Source organism: Lipotes vexillifer, unplaced genomic scaffold (genome assembly GCF_000442215.2).
Source record: "Lipotes vexillifer unplaced genomic scaffold, Lipotes_vexillifer_v1.1 scaffold1233, whole genome shotgun sequence".
Lineage (NCBI taxonomy): Eukaryota > Metazoa > Chordata > Mammalia > Artiodactyla > Lipotidae > Lipotes > Lipotes vexillifer.
The window spans coordinates 935227-953881 of record NW_006782167.1 but is presented as its reverse complement, the minus strand read 5'-3'; the positions used below and the strand labels follow the sequence as shown (position 1 = coordinate 953881).

Here is an 18655-nt window from a genome sequence, read left to right as displayed (position 1 = left end):
CAAAAAAAAAAAAAAAAAAAAAAAAAAAAAAAGAATAGGGATGCAGCACAGCATGCAGACAAGGGTCAGAAATTCAGATGAGCAGCCCAGAAAGATGAGGTAAACTAGTCAGATGAGTCTAATGTTAAAAAAAATAGGGGCCGGTGGTGACTGTGACTAAATGCAGCAAAACTCCCTGCTTGAGTGAGAAGCCACTGCTTAACTCCAAGGTCACTTGGTGACATTCAGGAGTCTTCTGATTATTATAAGACTGGCCAGAAATCAGATTTTTTGTTTTAAATATTGGCAATTAATTACATCTTTGGCAAACACATTGTGCAGGCCAAATAAAACACATTTAAGCCACTAGGTAGCAAGCTCTGAGTGGCATCAACAATCAGAAAAAACAGACAAAAGAAGGAAAAGGGCAGGAGACTGTCGTTTTTCATTTGAAGCTCTTCTCTACTCTCTGATATTTTACTTATGTGTGAGTAAATGCTTGATGAAGATGTCTTCCTTGTTTTTATTACTATTATTTTTATAAATTGTCACGTTCATATGTGTTCTTAATAGGAAAAAAGAAAACACAGATAAACAAAACCATCCAAAATCTACCACCAGGGGATTAACCACCACTATTCATATTTGTGTGTATTTTAATTATATGTATAAAATCAAGTTGAAGTTACCTTGTAGAATCTGTTTTGAAAGATGCTTTTTTTTTTTTTCCACTTTATGCATCTTGAATATAAAAGTCTTTATTTGGAATTATCCTAAGATCCTAAGAAAAAGACTTGGTGGGGGTGTAACTGGAGAGGTCTGGCGATAGCCTCAGGGGCACAGAGGGAGGCACTTTCCTGTCCTGGGTGGGCTTCTGTATTCAGGACGAGTGTTATGGTGGGGGAGTGTCTGCACTCCTGGGATGTTGATAGGCATGTGGATAAGCAAAGGATGGAGAGGAGGTTGTTAAAAGAGAGAACGCGTTTTTTTTCAAAAAATAGTTGGACAGAAGAGAAGTGACTTCCTAAGGTAGCCAGGTATTTAAAAAATATTCTGATGGCTTCCACAGGTTGAATGGGCCCATCGTGTGCATGCTGGCTACTCAAAAGGTATAAAGAGGGCTTCCCTGGTGGCGCAGTGGTTGAGAGTCCGCCTGCCGATGCGGGGGAGACGGGTTCCTGCCCCGGTCCGGGAGGATCCCACATGCCGTGGAGCGGCTGGGCCCGTGAGCCATGGCCCCTGGGCCTGCGCGTCCGGAGCCTGTGCTCCACAGCGGGAGGGGCCACAGCAGTGAGAGGCCCGCGTACCACACACACAAAAAAAAGGTATAAACATTTTGAAAACATTCCCTCTGCACCAAATGTTCCTTTAGTTAAAATAACTTGAGTAAGAAAGAGACCTTTGAAAATGCAGTTCTTGCAACATTTTTCCAGGAGAGACTGAAGAATATGAAAATTATCAGAAGGTATTTTCCCTCCAAAAGCAGTCAAGGGGCTGTTAGTGTTTTGCCCTTGGTATTCTTTCAAGTGGGCCATTGTGAGCGTGATTATCAGTAAACTGGTCCATGAACGTCTGGATTTATAAAGCAAACGTAATGAGAGATTAGCTACTTTGCCAAAGCATCTCTTCTTTATAGAGAGTCTGGCTGCAGGGATCTTTGAACTAGAGCCTTTAACCATAGAATTTAGTCTATCGATCACTAAGCCCGTGAAACTTGAAGCACGCGGAATGTCTGCAATCTCCTGTTTCACAATTTGTAAAACCCTTTTTATCATCATGAGAAACTTGCAGTAAGAATCTTATTTGCCTGGAATGCACGTGTAGAAATGAAAGGTCCAGGGGATGTTCTGGCTTGAACTTGATCATGGTAGTGAGTGATGACCAGGGCTTGCACATGATGGCACATGCTGGAGGAGGAGGTGGTGGAGGGAAAGCAGGGGTCAGTGGTCATTGGAACCCTGGGGGTGGCGGCAGCTCCCTGTGTCCCTGTGGGCTGGGCTCTGGGCTTGTGCTGTACGTGCCTTCTCTCCTTTCATCCTCACGGCAAAATCATGAATAGCCAAAATGGACTATTATTGTGTCCATTTTACTTCAGGAAGCTGAAGTTTGGGCTCTGGAAAGGCCTTTCTAAAAGTCACCCATTGGTGAATAGCACAGCATGGATTGGAAGGTCTGCTGATGGGTTTTCAGCTGCTATGTCATCCCGCAGGATTCTGATTTCTACCTCTCACTTTGGTGAGACCAATTTTAATGGCAAAGATGAAGTTCAAGGTGTGAATCCAGAATCACCTCCATCCCACAACCCTGGGTGAGGGACATACAATCAAAATATCAACAAGAGGCTAATAATTTTATATTTATGGCCAAGGGACGCCCCCCAACCACCAACCACAATATGCTACATGCTTTTACAAGCTTCTATAAAGCACTGCAGGTAGCATCACACATGCCCTGCAGGCCCACACATCCACACCTCTGAGAGTGAGGGGGGCGGACAGTGGCCAGAATGGAAGAGAATGATGCACAAGGTGGGGAAAGGTGGCTAAAACCTACATTTCAAAGGGGAAAAAGGATCTCCCATTTTTTGAAATTATCTACAAAACAGAAGCAGATTCACAGACATGGAGAACAGACTTGTTTCCTATGCCTGGAAAGCCACTTGAACTTCCCAGGCCTCGGTGTTTTCGTCTGTAAGTTGGGAGCAGTAAATCTGCAAGTGAAATTTTGCCAGAAATGTATATAAAGTTGATTTAAAGTTTGTTGTGACCATCCATGAGGAGCATATGACCTCAAAAGCACTTGCTTTTGGGGGCTGATTTTGTAAGTGGGGGAAAAATCTTAATTTCAAAGATTAGATCCTTGTGCCAAATTAATTTGGGGTGCTCTTGGGCCTGGAAATCAAAACAGGAAGGGGATTATTTCCAGCACCTAATGGAAGCACCTAGGAAGATGATCCATTTATTCTTGATGAAGTTCTGTACTTTTTTTTTTTTGAGGGGGGGTACATGGGCCTCTCACTGTTGTGGTCTCTCCTGTTGCAGAGCACAGGCTCCAGACTCTCAGGCTCAGTGGCCGTGGCTCACGGGCCTAGCCGCTCCGCGGCATGGGGGATCTTCCCGGACTGGGGCAAGAACCCGCGTCCCCTACATCGGCAGGTGGACTCTCAACCACTGCGCCACCAGGGAAGCCCAAGGTTCATACTTTTTGATGAAGGTTTGTACTTTGGGTCACGACAACCTTGCTAGGGACAGGAATGAAGGGGGAGGGGGGTGGGGGAGGGATGGACTGGGAGTTTGGGATTACCAGATGCAAACTATTATGTATAGAATGGATAAACAACAAGGTCCTACTGTAGAGCACAGGGAACTATATTCAATAACCTGTGATAAACTATAATGGAAGAGAATATGAAAAAGAATGTATATATATATATATAACCGAATCACTTTGCTGTAGAGCAGAAAATAACACAACATTGTAAATCAACTATGCTTCACTAAAATAAACTTTAAAAAAAGAATCTCCCATTTTTGACCCTTTCTTCTTAACTATCAGATGTGCAAAAATATTAGATTCATTGTGGCTAATAAGATAGCAGCTGGTTCCATGGATAATACTGTTCATTTATTATATGTATCCATCTGTCATCTTTTCTTTCCTCAGAGGAAAAGGAAAAAATCTTTTAGGACCAAGGTGTAAACCCATGGTCCAGTGGATCTCTCTTGTTTGGATTATACAGTGTTTGAGGAAGAAATTATAAAAGTTGCCTCTGCTGGGACTTCCCTGGCGGTCCAGTGGTTAGGACTCTGTGCTTCTACTGCCGGGGGCCCGGGTGGGTTCAATCCCTGGTCAGGGAACTAAGATCCCACAAGCTGCGCGGTGTGACTGAAAATAATAATAATAATAATAATAATAATAAATGTCTTTAAAAAAAAGTTGCCTCTACTGAAAAATTAGGAGATTTTGGGTAACAATTTGGTTTTCTTTAAAAATCAGGGCTGAGGGGCTTCCCCGGTGGCGCAGTGGTTGAGAGTCCGCCTGCCGATGCAGGGGACACTGGTTCGTGCCCCGGTCCGGGAAGATCCCGCATGCTGCGGAGAGGCTGGGCCCGTGAGCCATGGCCGCTGAGCCTGTGCGTCCGGAGGCTGAGGCGCTGGGGCCTGGAGGAGAGGCTGTTTGCCTCAGGTGGGGGTCACTTACAGCGATCTTGGCTTTAACAGCCGCCAGCTTCTCCTGGGCGGCAGTGAGGTCCGAGGTGGCCTTGCTCAGTGCTTGGCGCTTGGGTTCCACGTCACAGAACACCTCGTAGAACTTCACAATGTTTATGACCCAAGAGCAGAGGCCGGCGGCTGCGTAGGACTTGGTGGCCACGAACTCGGGATTGAACTCTGGGTCACGCAGATACGGCTTGATGGCCTTCAGGCAGTTCTCGTGAATGTTCTCCTTGTCAAAGTGGATGAGGGAGTCCAGGAAGCCGTCCACCTTGGCCATGGTGACCTTGGCGGCCTTCCAGCTGCGGTCCTTGGGCACCTTGCTCCCAGGGGCCACGAGAGCCATCACGGCAGCGCTGACGTTGCTGACGGCCGGCGGCGGGGAACCAAAAGACTTCAGCTCTGTCAGGTTGGTCTGGAAGAGAGAGGCAGGTCATTAGAGGAAAACGAACGCCTCTCTTTGTTCCTCGGCCACTGATGGAGCCGGGCTCAGAGCGATCAATCTCAAAGGGCCGCTTTGAAGCCTGAGGCAGCCCTCGGAATTTTAAATATCATGACTCATCAAAAGGGAACCAAGCGACTCCCCAGTGGCTTCAGACTTTCCCGAATGGTTAGCCGAGACTCAGCTAGGTTCTCTCAGTTCTTTGACTCGTGGCCCACCAGAAACACACAAGTTTTTCACATTTAGCTGAAAAATATAAGGATGCCAACATACTCTGAAATATGCAGCATGCCACGAATAAGACAAGGTTACTATAAATTAATTTCTGTCTTGGATTGAAGAGAATAGCACTGTAACCCAACTACTTTTTTTTCTTTAATTAAACTGTCTTGTTCCATGAGCTTGTGCTAACTGCACCTGGCTGTCCTGATAGCAAAGTGGCATTTTCTGCCAAGAAATAATTCAGACAGAAAGCCAGGCACACTCGGTGCCGTCACTTGCCTCTGCCTAGACATGGATTTGTCCTGTGCTCCAAGTTCCACTTGCTCTAGAAAGATATGGCTGAAAGGGCTGACCCTGGAAAGCCACTTGAACTTCCCAGGCCTCAGTGTTTCCATCTGTTAAGTCGGGAGCAGTAAATCTGTAAGTGAAATTTTGTCAGAAATGCAAATAAAGTTGATTTAAAGTTTGTTGCGACCATCCATGAGGAGCATATGACCTCAAAAGCACTTGCTTTTGGGGCTGATTTTGTAAGTGGGGGAAAATCTTAATTTCAAAGATTAGATCCTTGTGCCAAATTAATTTGGGGTGCTCTTGGGCCTGGAAATCAAAACAGGAAGGGGATTATTTCTAGCACCTAATGGAAGCACCTAGGAAGCTGCTCCATTTATTCCTGCAACGGTTTGTACTTTGGGTCATGACAGCCTTGTCAGGGACAGGAAGGAAGGACAGCACAGATGTGGCAGATGTGCTCGCACACCTGTTCTAGTGGTTTCCCCTGGGCGAAAGAGGACAAAGTGTGAAAATACAATCAGAGACGAAAAGCCCACAATTTTAAAATATTAATAGTTTGTTAAGCATGTTCAACACATTGAATTAATAAAATATAAAAATGTATAAAGATGAAATTGAATTCAATAACCCAGATACATCATTGTTAATATTTCAATATAATTCCTTCCAGTTTTTTGGAATATTCATATATATCTATAAATTGATCACAGCTCTGGTTTCGGAGACAGAAAACCTAGCTGAAGTACAAAGGCGGATTTTCTTGCTCATGTGTCTGGGGAGGATGGGACGTGAGGACCAGGGGAACTGCATTTTGAACTGCATCAGCAGGGTTCCCTGGACTCTCTTGTTTCTGCTTCTCCACGTACAGGAGTTTCTTTTTTACAGACCAGCTTCTTCATGTTGCAAGGCACTCAGCTAACCTCTCTGACCTCTACCTGGGCCACTTCCCCAGAGGCTCTCACTGAGCTCTGGGCACACTCACCTCTTCCACTTCCGTCTTCCCACCTCAGGACCCCTGCCTGCAACCCTCCTTCCTATGCCATTTGCCTGGCTGACCCCTTCTCATGCATCCAGATCTCAGTTCAGAAGTCCCCCCACACAGGAATACCCTCCCCGCCAACCTCCTCTTCCTAGTCACTGCCCATCTGAGCACCCTGGTGATGTGCATAGAACGGAGGGCAATCGGAAAAGGTTACCACTGTTTCCTTCTGGAATTACTATACTCCTCTCCTTCATGCGAACAGGGACCTCATCTCTCTCGTTAACCACTGCAGCCCCAGTGCCTAGAACTTCTCCCTCTCAAGGAGGCCCACACCCATCACCTTCTTTAATACTGCAACCTCCCACCTCCTCAATCCCCTCCCCGGCTGCCCTGGCCCCAGAGCTCCCCCTGATTCTGCTCTACGGTTTTCTTTTTTCTGCAGCATCTGTCATATTCTAACGTATTGTATAAAGTACTTTTTCGTTACGCTGCTTGTCTCTCACCCGTCCCCTGTGCTAGAATAGACTCTTCATAGAGGCAGTATCTTCGTTCATGGGTGCACCACATGCACCCAGAACACTGCCTGGCATGGAGTGCAGTCAGGGAGTCTCTGCTGAGTGAATAAATGTGTCTGCACAGTCATTCATTTGGCAAATGGGGATACAGCAGTAAATAAGAAAGGCAAAGTCCTTTTGCTCATGCATGTGGGAGAGGTGGGCAGAAAAAGAGGCCAACCTTTGATATATTGGATAGTGAGAAGTGCTCTGAAAATAAAAACAAAACAGGGCTAATGGGATAGTGGTTTCTTGAGGAATGATGGTGCCACTTTGGCTAGGGAGGGAGACCTGGGAAAGCTTAGAGAAACTGCCATTGCACGTTGGGGAAGGGCAGAGCGTAAATGAGCAGGCGGAGGCAGGCACAAATGCCAGATTCCAGCACGATTTATAAGAGCTCTTCACATATATATGAGGATGCTAACTCTTTTCTTTTCAATTAAAAAAAATTGTTTATGATATTCTGTGACATGTAGAAATTTAGTTTTTATGTAGCCCAATTGAATAATCCTTTTCCAGATGATATCATGCTATCATCCTTTGTTTTTATGCTTAGAAGCGTCTTTCATAAACATATGAAAATTGACCTTACCTTATAATAATTTTTCTAGTTCTTTTACAGTTTGTTTCTTACTGTTCACTGGTTTACAAGGTAACACTATTTTGTCCTTTTATTAAAAGAATAAATATTTATTGTGAAATACTTAGCAAAGATGAAGATGAAAGCCAGAATCACTCCTGATTTTACTACCTAGAGATAAACATTAGTTATGTGCTGGTGTGTTCTATTATATGTACTTAACAGATAGACTAACAGAGAGACACAGAAAAGAAAGATGTGTGAACATATATGAATGTGGTATATATCTGGCTCATTCATTTATATATACATATACATATATGTACACACACATATACATATATCAATCATTGTTTACACTATTTTTTCAAACCTGGCTTTCACTGAAAACTGTACCTTAAACTTTTTCGTGTCATGAATTATTTTTGCAAAACATGATTTTAAATAAAGTATGCACCATTTTCTCTCATTTAGAGGGTCCATAATTTATTTAGCCAACCCCATATTGTTGGGCATTTAGTTTGTTAAATTTTTAATAGCTGTTTAAATGATATGAACTTTTAGCGACATTAGAAATAAATAAGCCAAAAATCACACTGGAATTAAATTAGACTTACATTTAACTTGTAAATTATTTGAGGAATAGTGACATCCTTATAATATTAAGCTTTCCCTTACACAAACTTGGTACATCTATTTGCCTATTTATATTTTATATTACTCAACAAAGATGTGTAGTTTTCTTCACATAGTTTCAATAAATTTATTTATGTTTATTTGTACCATGTGTTTTGGCAGTTATCTTGAAAATATTATATTTTCTAACTGGCTACTGCTGATAGTAGGGAAGCTATTAAATTTTGTAATGGGCCCTTAAGTCTTCCCTTTTATTTGTTTTATTACATTTTTATGACATCTATGAATAATAATACATTTGTCTGGTACTTTACAACACTTACATGTTACCATTTTTCATTTATTATTGCATGGCTAGAAAGTTTAGGGCAACTGTTTTATAATAGCAGCGAAGGGGGTCATTATCGTGCTCTTTCTATGTTAATGGGAATTCCGCTAATGCTCTACCGTTAGGCAGGATGTTTTGCTCTTGGACTGAGATTGATTGCTTTGTGTTATAGCAAAATATCCAAATATCCTTCTTCTCCTACTTTACGAAGAGTTTGAATAGGAATGGATGTTGAAGTGTGTTAAGTGTGTTACCATTCTGACATCTCTCAAAATGACTACAGAGCTTTTCTTCTTTGACCTATGATTGAGCATGTTTACAGGGTAGTATTATATAAGGAAAACTTATCAGTTGGTAGCATATTGTTGCTTGAATAAATTGCTGGATTTGAATTACTAGCATTTCATATGGATGTCTTATATCACTATTCATAAATTCGATTAATCTGTTTTATTTTCTTGTGCTATCTCTATCACTTTTAGTATCAAGCTTACCACATAATCAAGGCCTTAAAAAGTCCTGTAGGAAAGAAGTCTGTTAAACTCTGTAACCCTAGAATTCTCAAAATCATTTGATTATAAAATCTACTTTTTATATAACTTGTTAATATTAAGTTAAAAAGTCAAATGAAAGGGAGAAATATTTACAATAGATATACCAAGACATACAGTAAAAATTTACTTGAAAAACCCTGTATATCAATACGGAAAAGGGAAATTATCTCATAAGAAAATGGACAAAGAATCTGAACAAATAATGGACAAAGGAAGAAACCTAAATATTTGAAAAGTCGCCCAGTCTCATTAGAATCAAACCATTTACAATTTTTTTAAATGAAAAATTTTTGCTCTCCTGTTGAGAAAAATTAGGATAACTGAAAATATCTAAGATTGGCAAAGGTGTGGGGAAAGCAGTGTTTATAACTATAAATGAGAAGAGCTATTTCGGATGGAAATTTAGCATTACTTATATAAAAAAAGAGAATATTGTTTATATGAGTTTCCTATTGCTTCTGTAACAAATTACCACAAATGTAGTGACTTAAAACAACATGAATTTATTATCTTACAGTTCTGGAGGTGAGGGGTCCTAAGCTGAAGATGCTGGAAGGGCTGGTCCCTTCTGGAGGCTGGAGGGGAGACGGTTCCTCGCTGCTCCCACTTCTAGAGGGCGGCCGCATTGCTTGGCTCAAGGCCCCACAGCACGTCAGCTGTGTCCACCCCCTGCTCTTGTCACCACATCACCACCTTCTTCTTCCGACCTTCTTGTCTCCCTCTTCTATGGACCCTTGTGACGGCATTTAGGACCCACCTGGATAACCCAGGGTAATCTCCCCAGTGCAAGATCCTTGACTTAATCACACCTGCAGAGTCACTGTCACCATACGAAGTAAAATTCACAGGTTCCAGAGGTTAGGACGTGAGTATCTTTGGGGGTGGAGGAGGCACGATTCAGCCTCTGCCATATGCTGTTCTACCAAACAGTTGTACTTCTAATTTGGCTCAGAGAAATATTTGCACATATGCAGTAAAGACGTATATGCACAAGGATATTTGTATTGGAGAAAAGAGAGAAACTAATGAAACACTCAACAGTAGATACATGGCTAAATGAAATAGAGTACGGCTATAGCCTAGAATACTACAAAGCATTAAATCAACAAGATTCAATGTATGTACTGGCATGAAATAGTCTTGTTTCACGAAGGAAACTAAGTTTCCATTATCCATTTGTATTTAAAATATGACATATTTTATATGTGCATTTGTACAAATATAAATACACAGAAAAATTGCTGGACTAGATACAGCTCAAATTCTTCCAGGAGTTTTCTTTTGGGAGAGGACTGGGGCTGGAGTGGAAAGAAGGGTGACTTTATATTTTACCCTATATATTCTATACTATTTGAATTATTTGTAACACCAAAAATGCCATTATATGTTATTTGTATAATAAAAAATAAGTTTACGGGCCACATGCCGCGGAGCGGCTGGGCCCGTGAGCCATGGCTGCTGGGCCTGCGTGTCCGGAGCCTGTGCTCCGCAATGGGAGAGGCCACAACAGTGAGAGGCCCGCGTACCGCAAAAAAAAAACCCCACAAAAGTTTACTGTAAAAAATCCATAGGAAATAAATAGAAAATTCCAAGTAATTCTGTAAGGAGACAAAAAAAAGGCCATGAACTTGTAAGCAAAACCATTCTTCAACTAAGGCAGGAAAAGTTATACTGGATTTATTTCAGTTTAGCTATAAAAGTGAAATAAAACTGCCAAAGCAGAGACTTAAAATGTACAGAGACTTACTACTATGCTCTGATTTATGTATTAACTAAAGATTTATTGTTAACTTTGAAAATGATGAGAAAATAAGGATGTGGTCCTTAAATACCAGAGTGCTGTGAACACAGAAGAATTTGAGGCTACTTGAGGGGTCCTTGGGTACATGAAGCAATATCTCCCCTGTCACATGCAGTACAGTCTGATCCATTCTGCTTCATCAGGTGGGGCGGGGGTGTGGGCAGCTGGGAGAAATTGGTGAAGGCAGTTCAAAAGGTACAAACTTCCTGCTACAAAATAAAGAATCCTAGGGATGTAAGGTACAGTGTGTACAGTTAATAACACTGTATTGTGTATTTGAAAGCTGCTAAGAGAGTAAATCTTAAAAACAAAAAACAAGAAAAAAATTGTAACCATGCGTGGTGATGGATGCTAACCAGACTTACTGTGCTGATCGTTTTGCAATACATTTGTATGTATCGAATCAATATGTTGTACACTTGAAACTCGTATAATGTTATATGTCAATTATACCTCAAGTTAGAAAATGCTGTTTGAGACCCATGAATCAGTTATATCCTGCAGATTGTAAACCCTGGTCCACAGTTAAACTTCTTAGTGATGCCATGGGCTGTTATCGATCATGCTCGAGCCACCTTTAGAGACTCATCTGCATGTCACCTGCGCACCTTCGGCTCAGACACACCACACCCTTTCATGCACCTGTGTCTTACAAACATTGTTCCTTTCTGGGATGGGCTCTTCTACCTCCTGGTCCATCTAGTGAAACACTCATCCTTGTGGCCCTTGTGTCACAGGGTTTCTCTTCCCTAGTTCCTACCTGGCCAGGTGGTTAGCTATGCCCTTTTCTGTGCTCTCCAGCCAGTGAAAATTTTAAACTTTCATTTCTGTTAATGGAGTCCACACACAGTTCAGAGCTACTAGGCTGAGAACAAAACACATGCCCACTCCCCCCAAATCCAGCTCTCCAGAAGCCACCGCTTACAAATTCTTCCATCATTCCTTTTAGATTTCATGCCTTATTGATAATGGATACACTGATGCTGCTATGTACTTCATTTTAGATGCTCTTGAAAGACTTCCTATTGTAGAGTGTGACTATTTATTTCTATTGCCCTCTTTTCTCTCCTAAGGTCCTCCCCCCACTATGGTCACATCAAAATTTTAGTTCAAATTCAGTATGTACATGACTACGATTATAAACATTGGTTACCTTGGGTTATATGTTGTTTGTATATCTTTAATTTTTTTCTGAAATTAACAAATGCTTTCACTGTTTGTTTCCTTATAAGGTAAACTTCTAGGCAAATATCCGAAAGAGGAGGTAACCATGGAGATACTTGGGAGAAGACATTCCACACAGAAGCAATTTCTCATTCAAAGGCCCTGGGTTGATATTGTGCTGGAAGTGCTTCAGATACAGTGAGAAGGTCAGTGTGGGTGGACTGGAGTGACAACTGGAAGAGAAGTGACTGGGGTGTAGACTGTATAGTAGAAGAGATGAACCAGGCAAAATCATGTAGGGCCTTGCAGGCCATGGTGACAACTTTGGATTTGATTCTGAATATGATGGATCCTAAAATTTATATGGAACCATAAGAGACCCAGAATTGCCCAAGCAATTGCTTTCCCGAAGAAAAAGAACAAAGTAGGAGGCATAACCCTCCCAGACTTCAGACAATACTACAAAGCTATAGTAATCAAAACAGCATGGTATTGGCACAAAAACAGACATATGGATCAACAGAACAGAATAGAGAGCCCAGAAATAAACCCATACACCTATGTCAATTAATCTTGAATATGATGGGAAGCCAATGGAAGGTTCTGAACAGAGGGATGATGTGGTCAAACTGTTGTCTTAAAAAGGTCACTCAGATAGCTGCAATGGGCAAAGACAGCACTGGAGCAAGGCTGTAAACAGGGAGGCCAAGTGAGAGGCTATTGCAATAGTCCAATGAAGATACGATGGTGGCTTGGACCAGGGTGACAGCAGTAGAGATGATACAAAGCATTTGAATTCTAGATATATTCTGAAAGTAGAATGGATAGAACTTGCTAATAGATTGGATGGGAGTGTGAGAGAAAGAGCCCATTAATTCCTATTTGCCCCTTTCTTTGTAACAGAGAAAAGAAAGTGAGGGATTAAGAAGTTCAGTGACTAGTGCCAGACTCCACAGCCAGTTAGAAGAAAGCACCTATCATGTTGCCTGGTACATAGTAGGCACTCATTAGAAATGAGTTTTACTCCCTTTGTGGTAGAGATATCTAGACTTCAAATCCAGTGCTATCTTCAGAATTCTATCCCATTACTTCCATGAGTTACATCTCTATGTGATTATTTCTACCAACAATGATCAACTAACTAATCAGCCAACAAATTAACCAAGAGTATTTATGGGCTTTTGCTGTTTCCAGCATTGTGGAAACAGACGAGGTAACACTGTTATAACGACATCATCAACCACAACAAACGTTAATTGAATGGCTGCCATCTGTTAGCTACTTTTCATACCTTATCTCATTGAATCCTTATAACAACCCGATGGGGACTATATTACTATTACCTCCATTTTACAGGTGAGGAAACGGACGCTCAGAGAAGAAAAAAATCATTCCTAGAGCCACACGCAGTGAATAGTTCAGCCAGGATTTGGACTCAGCTCATCTTAGAAAATATAATCCCTGTGTCAAAAGATCTTATGAAAGACATTAGTCTTCTTGGCATGAAATGATCAATGAGCACTTACAAGAGGGTGAATAAATAAAGTGGTCTCTCGTTTGTGCTCTGGAAATCAGAAAAGGGAGAGACTGATCTCGGATGTAAGTTTGATTTTGAAATATGGGTCGTATTTAGACAGAGTGAGGTGAAAGGAGAGGGAATCCTAGGTTGCGTCAGTGAAGTGATGTCTAATCAAAGGCCTGGCGGTTGAGATGATGCTACTGGGGGGTCAGGGAGACCCAGACCCGGCTTTATTAAAAGGTTCAGGCTGAGAAGTGGTAGCATAATTGGGCTACACCTCCGATTCCCCGTCCACCTGACGATACCCAAAACTTTCCTGGAGGAATCTTGTGTTCTCTAGGGTAGAGGCCCACTTAATGCCTTTCTAGGTCCTTCCTTTTAGGGACTTTTCACCCCACATCATAAAAAAATACTAAGATGCATTTAGTATTTAATCTCACATTAAATACATTTCATACATAAGTATATGTCACAGGATTTTACAACGTCCCCAGTTCAGTCTCAGATTTTCTGAGGCCCTAAGTCAAGAGATGCTTCCTTCCAAAGTGAGGTGTGAGTTGGCTACACAGAACTAATAAAAGAAGGTTTCAATAGACCACAGTGTTTTGACTCTTAAACCTTTAACTTGCACTGAGGGTATAAAGGAGTCAGGAGATCGAAGATTAAGAGAGAATGTTCAGTGAGAACTGCTGCTGAGTCCCACCCACTCTGCCTTTAAGAGAGGATGGGGGGCATTTGCACTTCACATTAAGTCTGGAGAGAAGGGGGCTTTAAGGAGACCACTCAGAGAGCTTAAACGCTTCCCGCACAATTTGAGTCACACAGTGGACTGGGATCTAACTTACACCCCAGAAATCTACAGGATGAGAATACCAGGCTAGTCCCCTGACAGTGGAACTAGGGTAATTTACTGCACGGGTGGCCAGTGCTCTCAGAGCCTGTCTGGAGAAAGGAGGCTCAGGTGTCTCCCGCGGAGCAGAGGTGACCTGCTGGCACGGCACACCTCGCTTAGGCTGTCTTAGACCTTGACCAAGTAAGTCACCCACGTGATGGGCAAGTGAATAAATAGCTAGACCCTCAGGAGAAGGAGGAGAGAGCAACCTGCAGGGAGAGATCCCTGTGACTGACGGAGGGTCTCCAAAGAGCTGATGTGAGCATCCCTATAAACGGTCAGCTTTTCAGTCCCTCTCTGAGGCCAGCTCCTGGTGACTTGAGTCTGTCTGCCCCCTTTTCCGCCTTCCTCCCTTACCCCTTCAGCCATGGTCATCCAAATAGGAAAGAAGGTTAATTGTGAAAACTATAGAAGGAAGAAGTAGCAACCACATGCTGCTCCCAACACACAGAGTACATTTAAAGGGAGCCAGAGTAAAACTGCCTACGAATGCATCTCAAGAGTCATGGCTGTTCCACCAGAAGGTCATGCATATGAGTTGAATTTAGCTGACACACAATTGCATGTTGTTGACACCTGAACACTTGCTAAGCTTGATTCTGTAGAATTTTTTTCTCATATTTTGGAGACAACATCTTTTTAGTCTCATATCTTAAATATTTTCATAGGGTCCTCAAAGGCTCATGTGTCCTATAGTACAGAATGGGTAAAATGACCGTGGACTGCATAGCTGGAAGATCTCTGGGCTTGGATTTTGAAGATGTGAGCTCAAGCCTGGCTCTAACATTGAGGTTTGTGACTCTGGGCAAGTCAGTTCTCTGGGCCCTGGCTTTCTCATCAGCAAAGCGAGGAGGCTGGACCAGTTGGCCTCTCCTGTCCTGACTGATTCTCACACTCATGTCTCTTGGATTTCATTGGTAGCTCGTGGATCCTGACATACAGTCAGCTTAAATAAATGTTTATTTGCTTAATGAATAAACCAGTGACAGCTGGTCCCAGCCAAGCCCTCCCAACTTTGCCTTTGTGTCTCTTTGGAACAGGAGGGTAGCAGGTTGTCTTTGGGTCACAGGAGAGTCTGCTCCTCCCCCGAGGGATAGGCAAGCACGGAGACGCGGCTCCTACCTTGCTGAGTGTGCTGAGGGCTGCCTGGGCCACCGTGAGCGCTGGCCCTGCCTTGGCCAGGTCTTCCTCGCAGTCCTCCTGCTTCTGCTTCACCTCTAGCGTGAGGAGGGCCACCTTCTGTGCCTCCTTGTCTGCGACGGCTTTCTCTCTGCTCGCCTTGTCTGTCTCTACGCCCACCACCTGAATCAGCTTGTCTGCATCAGCATTCTTCTGTTTCAGTTCCACTTCCTGGGCAGCCAGCTTGGCTTTCAGATCATCCACCTGCAGCAGAGAAGCAGCAGGTTTATTCGGACATGACTGTGGGGGTCTGACCCCGCAGAGCAGAGAAGAATGCCGACTCCTGGTGCAAAAGTGAAAAGCTGAGATCTCAGCTGGGACCAAGCTCCCTGCCCTGGGAAAGAAAAGGAACCCTGGCCTCCCTCTTCCTCTCCCCTCTGCAGTTAATGTGGTGGAAGATTCTAAGCAACACATGCCCTGACATTTCTTTCTCCTTGATGCCCGAATGACATAGGCTGCTTCTCACTGACATTGGTGCCTATATCTTACAAAACCTCACATGCCTAACATAACACTTTGCACATAGTAGGCCCTTAATAAAAAACAGGCATTCTTTAATTGAAATTGGCCAATGTGGAACACACCAAGGGTTTAGCAAACTATAAAAATGAGTGTCCACTGTGCATCCTGAAAGATGGAATATATGAACAGACAGTGACCAGACCATAAAAGTAGAACTCTGAACCAGAACTCACAGTAACCAGCCCAGGAAACCAGCCCATTATCTACAATAACCAGCTCAGGAAGCCAGCCTGCTATAGGTCATACGTGTAGGAAGTCAGATTACTGTCCAAGGAACAGTCCAGGAAGACAGACAACAACCTCTGTAACAGTCAGCCCCAGATGGCCAGGACTTGATTAATAACTGACAACTTTCTTAATTTTGTCCCTGCTTCCAACGTAGGACCAATGAGAGAAATTCAAACACACCCCCTAACCAACCACACAGGGCGCCCTGCTTCCAGTCAGCTCTCCTCCAGCTTCCAAGGGCCAACAGCCTTCATCCAGGAACGTTCCCTTCTTCCCACTATCAAGCTTGCCCGCTCCTCTGCCTGCCTTTGTGTCTCTGCCAAAGTGCGAACAATGGTGGCGGACGCCCTTGCTAGAGCAGGCTCTGAAAAAAGAGCCTCTGAGTGTTCTCATTTGGTTCGTCTTCATCTATTTCCACAATCCTTTCAAGAAATAGATGACCAGGTTGAAATGGGACAGCAAGGATTCCCATGGTCCTGACCAGCTGGGTTCCCTACCCAGCCCCCATATTCATGTGCATTGGGAGGCAGTAATGAAGTGATGGGGATGTTGGCTCTCTGGAAACCTACTTCCCTGATCAGCTGGGGAGGGATGAATGGTTTTCTATGTGTTCAGTAGACAGTGACGGTTCTCAGAATGTGGTCCTTGGACCAGCAGCACGAGCATCACCTGGGTACTTGTTAGAAACGCAAATTCTCAGGCCCACTCTGGTCCTACTGGATCAGAAACTCTGGCAATGGGGCCCTGAGATCTGTGTTTTAACAGGCCCTCTGGGTGAATCTGATGCCCGCCTAGGTTTGGGAATCATTGGCCTAAGTCATGGCTTTTTCATGTGCAAGGAGAAGACTCATCTATTTCTGGAAAGTAAAAAAGCCAATTGTCCTTGCAATATGGCCCATAAACTTTACATTGCAGCATGACCTCTAGTCCCTCATTTTCCTGAAGTCTATTTCACGCAACAACCAAAGATTACTTCAGAGCTCGTGGAACGCGTCAAACAGATCCCAGTGCTTTATGATACAAAAATAAAACGGAGGCTTAGAAGCTTCTGATAATCCCTTTTCATGGCAGATCGAAAGAAAGGAAAATGAAGGCAGAAGAAAAAAAGAACGCTCTTTAATTTTGTGTATCCATAGAAACTGGAGACTTTGCATTAACCTCAAATGAAGGCCTGCTCCCTAGAACTCGTCTTATGTTCCCGCATTGGAAGGTTAATCCATTTCCACCTCCCGTTGTTCAGCTGCAGAGACTTATTTCTACAAGGACAAAGATGCAATTGTAAATCAAAATGATTGAACCACATAATCACTCCAGTCAGCAAACGCACCAGTAACGTTTTGTTCCTTTTTAAATCTTGGGAGATTTGAGAAAATTGAAGTGGTTGTTTTGTTGTTGTCGTTGTTATTGTTGTTTGTTTTATGGATTGCAGATTTGGCTTATGACCTCAGGCTCACATTACCGGCACTGTGGATGGGAGCTTTATAGCTCTTAAGCTGTGACGTGGAATGACATGAGGGTCCCACCAGTCAGAAGTAGGCTGCTCCCCACAAAGCTACAGAGAAAGCACAACTCAGGGTCATTTTATGGCTCTTATGTAGTAGAATAGGACATTGAAATAGGTTACTTAAATTTTTTGTCTTCCTTTTTTCCCTTATTCAAAGCATTCGAGCCATACTCTGGGTCTCTTCTTATTTAGACACTCCCACGCCTGGATAGGAGGATTAAGAAGGAGAGTGTCACCAATACTGATGAGACCCTTTCTCTCAGTCTTGCCGACCCCGTGAATATTGACCATATGTGCCAGGTGGGGGGGATGCTGACTGAGTCCAGTGAGGACAGGATAGTGGTGAGAGACCCTCTCTTCTTTGAGGTCCAGGCACATGATGTTACGGAGAGAGGCCAAGCTTCTCAGGACGTCCCCCCAGAGCTCCAGAAGAAGAAGGAATCCAGGATAATCAGTCGCCAAAAACACTCCACTGAGGAGTGGAAGCCTAGAGATATCTTCCTTCTTGACTCAGAATCCATACAGTCACCCAACACTTTCTGATATGAATTTGGACTTCAAGCAGGCTTTCCTCTTAGATATAGATGTTTTCCATCTATAATAGATATCTGTTAGGTTTGCCCGCCTAATAATAATAATAATAAAAACCCTATGTTTTGGTAACATAGCTTGATTTTCCTTTGAAGACCTTTCCTTCGCAAGTCTTTGTATTTTGGGTGAAGCTGATTTTGGTGGTTGTCATGGATCCTGGCCTGGCCAATGAGAGTATCCAAGTTACAGAGATTGGTTTAACTATGGGCAAACCAATGACCCAAAGAGGTCAATCAGAGCCAACCCAGGAACTTGGCTGAAAATATTGGTAAAGAAGCAAAGCAGACAGAATACTAATCTGAGGTTTCAGAGCCATGGGGGTTGCCCGCTTGAACAGGGACATCTAGTGAATATGCAGCACCAGTCTTGTCCAAAGTAAACTCTATCCCTCACTTTTCAGTTATATGAATCAATCCACTTTTTTTTTGTTTTTTATTTTTTAAAAGATTTTTTTTTTTTTTTTTTTTTTTTTTTGT

The 18655-nt window shown here is 43.0% G+C and overlaps 1 protein-coding gene across 1 annotated transcript in view; it reads right to left on the bottom strand.

Moving 5' to 3' along the window:
- The window catches only part of DNAH9 (dynein axonemal heavy chain 9), a 301371-nt gene that overhangs the window by 76712 nt on the left and 206004 nt on the right, over positions 1 to 18655 (bottom strand). The window contains 2 exon segments of the mRNA XM_007455019.1: positions 4180 to 4605; positions 15278 to 15538. Of these exon segments, the coding sequence (XP_007455081.1) occupies positions 4180 to 4605; positions 15278 to 15538 (687 nt within the window).